This window comes from Terrapene carolina, unplaced genomic scaffold (genome assembly GCF_002925995.2).
Source record: "Terrapene carolina triunguis isolate 2854851 unplaced genomic scaffold, T_m_triunguis-2.0 Scaffold110, whole genome shotgun sequence".
Classification (NCBI taxonomy): Eukaryota; Metazoa; Chordata; order Testudines; family Emydidae; genus Terrapene; species Terrapene triunguis.
The window spans coordinates 3,832,026-3,842,228 of NW_020664461.1; the positions used below are offsets into that span (position 1 = coordinate 3,832,026).

Here is a 10,203-nt window from a genome sequence, read left to right on the forward strand (position 1 = left end):
TGGGGCCGGCAGGGATAGGCGCCTCGCCCCGGCGCGGCAGGTCGGTGCTGGGCCCGGCAGGGTTAGGCGCCTCTCCCCGGTGCGGCAGGTCGGTGTGGGGCCGGCAGGGATAGGCGCCTCGCCCCGGCACGGCAGGTCAGTGCTGGGCCCGGCAGGGTTAGGCGCCTCGCCCCGGCGCGGCAGGTCGGTGCTGGGGAGAGGCATCTCCATCTCTCCCTGCTGCAGCCCTGAGCCCCTGTGCGGGGCTTAATAGGCAGCGGCCCAGCTGAGAAGAACGGAGGGGGCAGCGAATGGAAAACGAAGAGGATGTCTGAGCAGCTCCGGTGCCGCCACCCAGCCTCTGTCCGCCTCGCTGCGGAGCAAGGGCTGCCTGACGCCATCCGGAAATGCAGGCTGGTAGCTCAGAAATTCTTCCCCAGGCACCCTCAGGCTCAAAGCTGGCAAAGGAAGTTAGTGTGCCCGGGGTGCCAGCCACCCGCTGGAGTGGGCTGTCTGCATTTTGCATCCAGCTGCCGTCAGTGGATTGACATTTGTAACGAGCGTGAGGGAGATTCGGGTCAAACCCGCAGCGCGCCCCTTCCCCGCACAGAGGGACTGGCCCAGCCGAGCCACAGTGGCTGGCAGATTCCTGACGTCGTGACCTCCGGGCCAGTCTGACTTCTCTAATGAGCAGCAAAGAAGAAGGAATTAAAGTTTGTTTGTTTCAGTGTGCAGAGGCCAGCCAGCTCTGGGCCCCACCCTAGAGAGGAGAGTTCCCTGCCCCAGAGAGCGTGCAGTGCGTTACAGAAACCCCACGGCTGGTCCCAACTAGGCGGGAAGAAGAGCCCATCGCTCCGAGCCCGTCCCTCTCGTCTCGCTTTGAATGGAGGGTCCCACAGCTCCCCCACCTCTGTGTTAGCGCAGGAAGGGTGGGTGGGTCTCGGCTTGGGGCACCCGATGAGCGGGAGGAACGTGACAGCACAGCTGAATTGAGAATCGAGTCCGTTCCCAGACATCCTGCCCAGCCAGGGCGGCATCTCCAGGGGGTTTTCAGGTGTCGAGTGGATTTGGCCAAACCGCAGTCATGGGCTAGGTGCTGAGAAAACAAACACGTGTGTCCGTATTTACCGGTGGGGTGCCTTGTTCACCGGGTGCGTGCAGCATAACCCTGCTCACGAGGCAGCTCGGGCAGGACATGCCGGGGAGGGGTGTGGGGGGGTTTGCTTCCTCTTCTGTTTCTATTCTGGTGTATGCGGGAGGTGCCCCATAACGTAATGCAGTCATTGTCCAGGGTTAAACAAACCCCGGGCCTTGGTAGACAGAGACTCAGCCCTCTTCGTGCCACGGCAAACGCACCCTTAAAACCCTTCTAACCTTTCGTTAAAGGGAAAACCACGAAAGCCTTTGAAATGCCAAAGATAAACTACGGCTTGCAGCCGCTCCCATCAGCTGGAGCCCGTCCTTAGAAGGAAAGGCCCCCTTGTCTGACCGTCGCTTTAGATGGTCTCACAGATGGTCAGAACGGTCCCCTCAGCTGGCGTCTGGGATGCGGCTGGAGCCGATAGGGGTGGCGACGTCGGCTGAGTCCGTCTCTCTCTGTTCTGGTCGGGACACGTCTCGGGATCAGCGTGACAAAGGCCCGGGGCCCCAGGAGGCAGTGTGGGTGGTAGCTACAATGGTGGGGCTCACTCCAGTAGCCTCTGTCTGTTCTTTGTGTCTTTCCCGACAAAATCTCTTTCTTTAAGGCCCCACCAAGGGCCAGCCCAGCCGCTCATGATTTTGTCCACCAGTTAGGCCTAATATCGGACATATCAACTTTGGCACATTAACTTCTGGCTGCACATTGCCTGTTCATTTCAGCACAGTCCTTGAGTGATGTCAGCTTGGCCTTTTGGATTAGACTAAGTCTGTTTTTCTGTCGCCCTTTCGGATCTTTGCTCGCCCATGTTGGTTATTTTAGGTTATTGTAACATCTGATGAACTTTTTACAGCTGAGCTCACAATTGGGGTAAATTTGTAGGCCCAGCAGGTCTCAGGAGCCATAGAAACTTCTGATCCCCTGCTGAGCTGTGGGATATCCTGTGGCAGGGAGTTCCACGGGTTAATTTTGCATTGTGTAAAAACATGTTCTCTAATTTCTTGCCTCCTCATTTCGTTGGGTGTCCCCTCGTTCAAGTGCTCTGTGCAGAGCTGAGCTCCAGCCAGTCTCATCTCCAGGGGGCGTCCACCGGGGGGAGCTGGCTCCGGGAGGGTCCCCAGCCACCTCGGGGGCGGTGCGTTAATTGGCGTTCTCTCCCCAGCCGGCAGCCGTGTCAGCCAGGAGCTCAGGTACACGAAAGAGAAGCTGGGGGAAGAATCCGTCTACACGTCCCAAATGCTGATCCAGACCCCGAAACAGGAAGGGGAGAACGTCCTCACCCGGGAGGCGCTGGAGCTGCACCTCGAGGCGGCGCTGGCGGCCAGCAAGGTGCAAGTCTCGTTGTATGGAAAGTGAGTGTGACGCAAAAAGGCCGCGGGTCATGGGGGTCCCAGGGTCTGGATTCCACCCTGCCTGCCCCTCCTGATGCCCCAGCCCCCGCCCCTCCTAACTCTTCCTAATGACCCTGTCTCTCTTGATGCCCCCCCAATGCCCAGCACCGTACAGCTCCCTCCGCCATTCTCACCTTCCTTTCATTTCTCTGCTTATTTTCCCAGATCCTGGGATTTGAACAAAATCTGCTACAAGTCCGGCGTCCCCATCATTGAGAACGGCATGATCGAGCGGGTGAGGCCCTGGGACCGGCCCGGCGCGGCGGGAATTGCCCTGAAGTGCCCGGGAAATCACTGACGTCCTGCTGCCTGGGCCCCACGCGCTGGTGTCGCCCGCAGGGGCACGAGGGGCGCTCGCTCTCCATGGCCCGTTGGCTGCCAGGGCCGGTGGCGATGGGAAAAGGCTGGGTTGGATCCAGAGCTTGTCTGGCCCCAGTGCGAGGTCCAGGCCTGGCCCTGCTCTGGCTGTGTGCAGCGCAGAGAGGCGAGGGGGCAGGGTCTGGCTCTGCGTAGCGGGACGGTCCCAGGGAGGCTGCTGGAGCTGCAGAGGAGCTGGGGCTGGAGAGGTGGGGGCCGGAGCCGGCAGTGGAAGAAGCATGCGGGAGGTGGTGATAGTGCCACAGGGGATCCGGCAGGGGATGGTGCCTCTGCTGTGGTTCTGATCCCTCCCCTTGTGTCGCCCCCTCCCCCAGATGATCGAGAAGCTTTTCCCCTGCGTGATCCTGACCCCGCTGGACTGCTTCTGGGATGGCGCCAAGCTGCAAGGAGGCTCCGCCTACCTCCCGTGAGTGCCCTCCCCCTGCTGCTCTGCGGGAGGTGCTGGGTCCCCCTTTCCCAGTGGGGTCTGCCTGCGGGCTCCCGGCTGGGCTGGCGGGGTATCGGTGGGGCGGCGCACGTGGCCAGCTCTGCCCAGTTACTGCTTGCCAATTAGCTGCTGCACCAGCGCCCAGGGTCCCTGGCGTGCGCGGTACCCCACTTCGGCCACCCTGCAGGAGCTAGTCAGTGCAGGACTCTTCTCTCTGCCCACCGGGGTCGGTGCCCGCTCGGCTCTTGGAGACTGTTCGCGTGGGCCCTGCCTGCCGCTCAGCCAGCTGTGCACGCTCCTCCCTTTACAGCCCTCCTCCTCCCCCCGGCCCTTTTCACGGCTCTCCTCTGAGTGCCCCCCAGCTCGTGAGGAGGCTCCTGGGCACTGGGCGTCCTAGCCAGCCTCTCCCCTCTCAGGGGCCTCCCCAGATCCAGGCTGTAGGAAGCCGTAGTGCCCTCCAGTAGCTGGGCACCCCATGGCGATAGTCCCCGGGCACGTAGGCCCAACCTCGCGGGCAGGGTTACTGCCCACCAGGCTGTGCGACGTCTCCATCTGCTCCTGGACTGGCCCGGGGCTCCTCAGAGGGCAGCAGGCCCAGCAGGGTTCGCACCCTCACTGCTCAGACGTGTGATCTCCCCCCAGGGCAGGGCATGGTCGTGACCCCGTGTTCGGGTCGGGCTGGCGGGTGACGCAGGGCCAAGTGCCTCCTGGTTACGGTGCAGGCTGTGGCCCTGGGCCGGGGGCACCGTGCTGTGTAGCTGAGTTGATGCTCCTCGGTGCCCAGCGCGTGTGCCAGCCCTGTTGGCACTGCCCCTGGAGGGATGGGCGGTGCAGAGGCTGCGAGACCCCCGAGTGTTTTGCAGGCACTAGTCACGAATTTGAATTAAGCCTCCCTGTGAGTGAGCAGCAGAATGCAGGACTCCTGGGTTCCTGGCTCCGCAACTCACTGCCTGAGTGACCCTGGGCAAGTTGCGGTGCTGCCCCGTGCCTCGGTTTCCCCACCTGTACGTGGGGACACCGATAGTCACCCACCTCGGAGAGGGGGACGAATGTCAGCAGTCAGCGTCGCTGTCCCTGTTATACAGACGTGGAAACTGAGGTGGGGAGAGTTGGCCAAGGTCGCCTGGCGGCTCAGTGCCAGAGCCGGGAGGAGAACCCAGCTCCCAGCTGGGTGCATTAGCTGCCGGAGCAGCCCCCGTCGGGCTCCACTGCCAGGTCGTGGGCCCTGACGCCTCTCTCCCGGCTGGTCCTCAGGTTTCTCCGAGGGTGCGTGGGGGAGTCTGGAGGGGGGTGGGGAACAATACTTGGCATTCTTTCTGTTTACACGGCTGTTTGTCTGCGAGGCCCTTTGTCAGCAAACGGCAGCGCCCGCATTCTCATGCTAATGCTGCCTGAAAGCCGCCAGTTGCCCAACAAATGAAAGAGTGGTGGTATTCAGCCTGCTGCCCCACGAGAGCGGGAGAGAAGGGGGCTGGGGGCTTTCAAACCCTAGCAGATAAAGGGAGGGAAGGATTGTAAAACAACCCCCCCAAAGCCTGGGCCACTCCACCCGCCCCCTTGACTTTGGAATGGGTGGCAAAAGGAGGGGGTGCTGGAGGCAGGGGAAAACGTGGCCAGGGGGCTGTGATCTGCCATGCCGGGGGTCAGAGTCTGCCGGGAAGCCACAGCACCCCGGCCGGTGAAAGGGGATCTTGTCGCACTCCGAAGCTGTCAGCGGAGCGGGGAGCAGGCACAGCCGGGGTGGGATCACCCCTCTTCCAGGCCTGGCTCCTCACTCCTTCCTTCCTTTGTGCCCCTGGGCCCAGCCCCTGGGCCGGAGGGAAAGGGGATCTCTCTCCCAATCCTGAACGTGAACGGGTCTCAGTGCGGAGGGGCTGAAATCTCCCATCTTTTCCCCCTGCCCTGGCTTCCACTTCAGTCCAGCTGAGGGGGTCTCTCTTCCCCCTTCCACCGCGAGAGGGGGAACAAAGCGCAGCCATCGCTGGGAAAACAAAAGAGGCCGGCTTGGCTCAGTGAAGCAAGAAGCGGCAGATAAAGGAGCTCTCTGGCAGCGGCAGCAGCGCGGTTTGGTATGTGGGAAGCTCAAAGCGCTAGCCCAGTTCCGAGCCAGCCGCCGTGAATTATTGGAGTGAGTTTCTGCCCCATGCCCAGCTCTTCTCCGCCTCATCTCGCTCCCGCTCTCGCTCGTCCTTTCTCCTCCCGGAGCTCGTTCTTCTTCCCTTCGTTCCTTTATGAGAAAGGAGAACTCGCCCGACACGACGTGGGCCCCTGCCATCCCTGCCTCCTGCTCTTGCGTGGGCTCCAGAAGGAAATACAGCGGAGGGCAGGCCAGAGCCGAGGCCCAGAGACGCCCTTCGCCCCGTCAGGCAGGATCTGCTCAGGGGCCGACGCTGCGAGCGGAGAGGGCGCTCGGTGCTTGCGGGCTCGGACCCCGTGCGGGTGTGTGGCCGTTTTGCGATGGACGTCCGCTGCCGTCTGCAGGAACTGGGAACGGCTCCCGCACCGGGATCTCTGCCACGTCCTCGCCTGGCCTAGCCACGGCGGTTCTGAGGCCCCTGCCCAGCGCTCCTTCCCCCCTCTCCCGGCAAGCCCGGGGAAGGAGCTGCGGCTTCGGGCTCAGCACAGCTCCTGGAGCGGGAGGTGGGGCCGGGGCTGTGGACAGCGTCTGAAGAGGTAGCTCTGCTTTGCTGCACCCGGCCGATCCCGTGGGCACTGGGAAGAGGCGTTGGCGTGTCCAAGGAAAGGCCGGCTCCGGATCCTCCCTGACGCGCTGGAATCCCTTGGGCCCTGCCTGCTGGAAGCTGGAGCAAGCAGCTGCAGAGGCTGGGACCCATGGTGCCCTCCTCCCGCCAGCTGGCACGGCTGGACCCAGCTGCATGACCAAAGCAGCAGGAGAGTCCTTGGCACAGGAGACCCCAGCTTCTGCCAGCCCGAGATCAGGGCCATAGGGTGGCTGGTGCCCATTGGCCAGGGCTAGTGCTAGTTCGATCGTCCGGTGGCTGGGCCCACCTCTAGCCACAGGGCCATAGAAGAGGAAGCCGGGGTCTGGCCCCACCACGCCCATCCCCGACTGCCAGTGCAGGGTTGTTCCCTACAGGCCAACCTCTGGGGCCGGGCCAGCGTCTCTGGCGAGGGGGCTCCCACCCTGCCCTCGGAAGCTGGCCCCGGGGGCAGGGCGGGAGCTGCTCCCGGCTAGATCCTTCTGGGGTGTGTTCGCCGGCTCGCTCTTCCCCGAGCTTGTGGAGACGCCCGGGTCGCCTTTCCCCGCTCCCCTGCAGGTTCCACATGCCTCCTAGACGTTTCCCGCCGAATCCCCCCACAGGCATGTCGCTTACCATCTGCCCTGTGCCTCAGCCCCATGCCCACCGAAGTCCCTCCGGGCTGGCCAAGTCCGTTGGGCGCTGACGTGTGGCTGGCGCCCCCTCTGCGGAGTGCCCCTGTCCTGCTGGGCCGTGCCCTTAGCCTGGCCCATCTCTCTCAGGCCCTGCGGGTCGAAGGTTTGGTTCGCAGCCCCCCGTGCGGTGCTGGGGGGGTGTCGGACCGGGCTCCCTCGGCCCATCCCATGGGGGCCAGGCGAGCAGCAGATCCCAGGGCTGGCGCGGTGTTACTGTATGGCATGGATGGCAGCTGGCCTGGGCCTGATCCGGGGCAGAGGATGGGGTGAGCGGCCAGGCTGTTGGGAGAGGGAGGGGTTGATAACAGCATTGCTCCCCCGCCTGCACACCAGGGGGCGCCGGATTCCCATTGGTCTGCCTACCTGCAGCCCCTGCGCCAGCGGGTCCCCGCTGCTCCCTCTCCACCCCGTGCCCAGCCCAGATGGACGGGGCTCTCAGCCGGTCTGGGGGGCTGCAGGGAGCAGGCTGGGACCATGCCCGTGGTCTGCACTGGGGGTCCAGGCGGCTTCAGTGAATGGCATTTTGCTGAGTCCCTGTGTCTGGGGACAGTGAGGAGATGGCTGAGGAGCCAGGCCATCCCAGGGCCCACCCCGTCCCCCCAGGGCGTGGCCAGGGGTGGGAGGCAGCGTCTTGCTCCGATGCATTACTGGGGACCAGCTCTTCCCCCGCCCTTTGTGATTTCCCAGGGATCTCTGGGGCCTGGCTGTGCCACAGCGCTCGTGCCCATGGATTGGAGCCCTCTCCCCCTGTGTGCAGGGGGAGAAGGGGGCGTTGGCATGCGCTCTGGGCTGCCCTCGGCAGGGCGGGGCTGGGGGGAGGTCACACGCATGGCAGCAAGCAGCCCCTGCTCCAAGCAGCCTACACACTGTGTAGAAGAGGCTGGCGCAGGGTGGGGGGGAAACTGAGGCACGGGGGGAGGGACTCGTCCGGGCTCACCCAGCAGGTCAGCAGCAGAGCCAAGAAGCTCCTTCCCCACTGGACCCCACTGCCCCGCTTGTAAAGCAAATGTCAGCGGCAGGTGCCAGTCGCTGTCCCCTTGTGCCCGCTACATCCTCTCTGCGCCATCAGCAGCTGGGGGGCAAGGAATGGGGGGAGGCCCAGGAGAAGTGGGGACTGCAGGGGGCGGGAGGTCCCGGGGGGCAGTTTGCAGTCGGTTCTCGCTTTCCCCCGCCTGCCCCAGGCCAGCCGCCTGCTCCCCTCTATCAAGACGTCAGGGCGCGGGCGCTAATCGCCCTGACTGGCGGCACAAAGGAGGGGCCGGGAGCAGCGCTGGGCCGGGGGCGTGTAACAGGATCAGCCATGCTATTTGACTTGGCATCTGGTGCCGGCTTTGGGGGTAGCTGCCTTGCAAAGGGGTGGGGGTGGGGGCAAGGGGCCTGTCACAGCCCCACGGGGGGAAGGGGGTTGGCAAATCCTCACAGCCCCATTGCTACAGCTCCCACCCCACCCTTTCCCTAGTCCCTCCTGCAGCGGATAGCGGGGCAGTCCTGGGCGCAGGGAGAGGGGCGTTTGCCAGGGACCCAGGGATTGGGGACAGAGGTTTCTGGGTGGCTGGGGACCAGCCCTGTGTGCGGCCGTCTGCCGCCTGGCCCGCGAGAGGGCACCCTCCTGCGTTACTAGCCTGGGCATGGCCAGAGGGCAGGTGCCCAGTGCGGGGGGCCCCGATCCCGCCCGGCCACATCACCAGACGTCAGTCCAGGGGCAGGCGGCCGGGTCCCTGACCCTCTGGGCGCTTGCTCCTGTTTTGCCAGGGGGCGGCCGGACATCCAGTGGACGAACCTGGACCCCGTGCAGCTGCTGGAGGAGCTAGGCCAGTTCACCTCGCTGGAGGGCTTCCGGGAGCTGCTGGACAAGGCGCAGGTGGGGCAGGCCTACGTGGAGCGGCCCTGCCTCAACCCCCGCGAGCCCGCGTGCCCCGCCAGCGCCCCCAACAGGCTGAGCCAGCAGGTGGGTGCCACCGGACGCAGGGGGTCCCTGCCTGTGTGTGTGTCCGTGTGTGTGTGTCCCTGCCTCTTCTGTGTGTGTATCTCTGCCTGTGTGTGTCTGTGTCCCCCTGCCTGTCTGTGTGTGTCCGTGTGTGTGTCCATGTGTCCCTGCCTGTGTGTGTGTGTGTGTCCCTCTGCCTGTCTGTGTGTGTATCTCTGCCTGTGTGTGTCCATGTGTCCCTGCCTGTGTGTGTGTCCCTGCCTGTCTGTGTGTGTAGCTCTGCCTGTGTGTGTGTATGTGTCCCTACTTGTGTGTGCGTGTGTGTGTGCGTGTGTGTGTGAGTTCAGCTCGCAGGCTCTGTGGGGGGGACACTGCCAGGGTGAAATGCGGGGCCAGCTGTGGAGGAGCCGGCTGTGTATTTCAGACAGGCCGTCCCTGTGGCCCCGGCCCTGGCTCTGACCCTGCCAGGGAATTGGGGAAGTCTCGAAGCTTCTCCTTGCTCCGTCTCCATCCCTGTCTGGGCGCCGTGTCCCCCAGCCCTGTCTGGGGCTGCGTTGACCCCTTTGCAATGCGCCCAGTGATTCCTGAGACTGCCAGGACGCAGGAACCGGAGAGCGAAGAGACACCCCCCCACACACTGCAGGGCGGGGCCCTCTGCCGGCAGCTAGTGCTTTGGCAGGGTTTAGTTCTCTGCCGCCCGGCACACAGCACTGGGCCCTGCGGGTCCACAGCCCCGATCCAGAGCCAGTGGCTTCGCTCCCCCGGCACAGTAAAGTGCAGAATCTGCAAGGTCGGTTCCTACTTTTAGCCATGCCCGATGGCTCGAGGCAGCTGGAGAGCCGGGCCAGCCGGGCGGTCTCGGGTCTTGTGTGTGTGCCCTGGACCCTGCCCCAGCTCCCGCCTGCCCGGTGCAGCTCCCGGTGGCTGGAGCCAGCAGCTGGAAGGCCTCGGGCCGTGTCCCGCCAAGGTGACGCCTGTGCGGCTGAGGGCCCAGCTCCCCTCACAACGTTTTGGGCCTGGGAGGTGCACGGCCTGGCTCACCCAGCTCCTGTGCCTGTGCTCACCCACCCCCACCCCCCTGCTCCCCCCAGGACCCCGACATCCCTGCCGAGCTGACAGGGGGCTGCCACGGCTTCTCCCGGAAATTCATGCACTGGCAAGAGGAGCTGATCCTGGGGGGCACCACGAAGGACCCACAGGGCAGGCTGCTGAGGTAAGCGTGGGCACGGGGGGGTGAGGCCTGGGCCTCAGGCTCCCCCCGTGTGGGGCTGGTCACTTTCCCATGGACGAGCCCACGCGGCGGGGCGGGGAATGGACGTGGCGGGGAGAGCGAAGGCGCTTTGAGTTCTCTCCCGCCTGGGCGCCCGACTCGCTGCCCCCGGGCTGCTTGGGATTCTCGGATTTCCTTTCGAGCAAGCAGGGAGTGCCCAGGCTGGGGTCGCTGGGGCAGGGACCAACCCACGAGCCGCGGGTTTCCACCTAGGCCAGCCCAGGGCTCTGCTGCCTCCTGCCCCAGGGGTTTGGGGGCTGCCCGGCTGCAGTGCTCTGGAGGGGACACTGGGGGCGGGG

General features: G+C 64.7%; 1 protein-coding gene across 1 annotated transcript in view; it reads left to right on the forward strand.

Annotated features, from left to right (window-relative positions):
- Positions 1 to 10,203, forward strand: part of PTCH2 (patched 2) — a 42,172-nt gene that overhangs the window by 18,044 nt on the left and 13,925 nt on the right. Inside the window, exons 2-6 of the mRNA XM_029911601.1 lie at positions 2,280 to 2,469; positions 2,674 to 2,743; positions 3,201 to 3,292; positions 8,460 to 8,655; positions 9,726 to 9,847. Coding sequence (XP_029767461.1) covers positions 2,354 to 2,469; positions 2,674 to 2,743; positions 3,201 to 3,292; positions 8,460 to 8,655; positions 9,726 to 9,847 — 596 coding nt within the window. The 5' untranslated portion in view covers positions 2,280 to 2,353. The remainder of the gene's footprint in view (positions 1 to 2,279; positions 2,470 to 2,673; positions 2,744 to 3,200; positions 3,293 to 8,459; positions 8,656 to 9,725; positions 9,848 to 10,203) is intronic.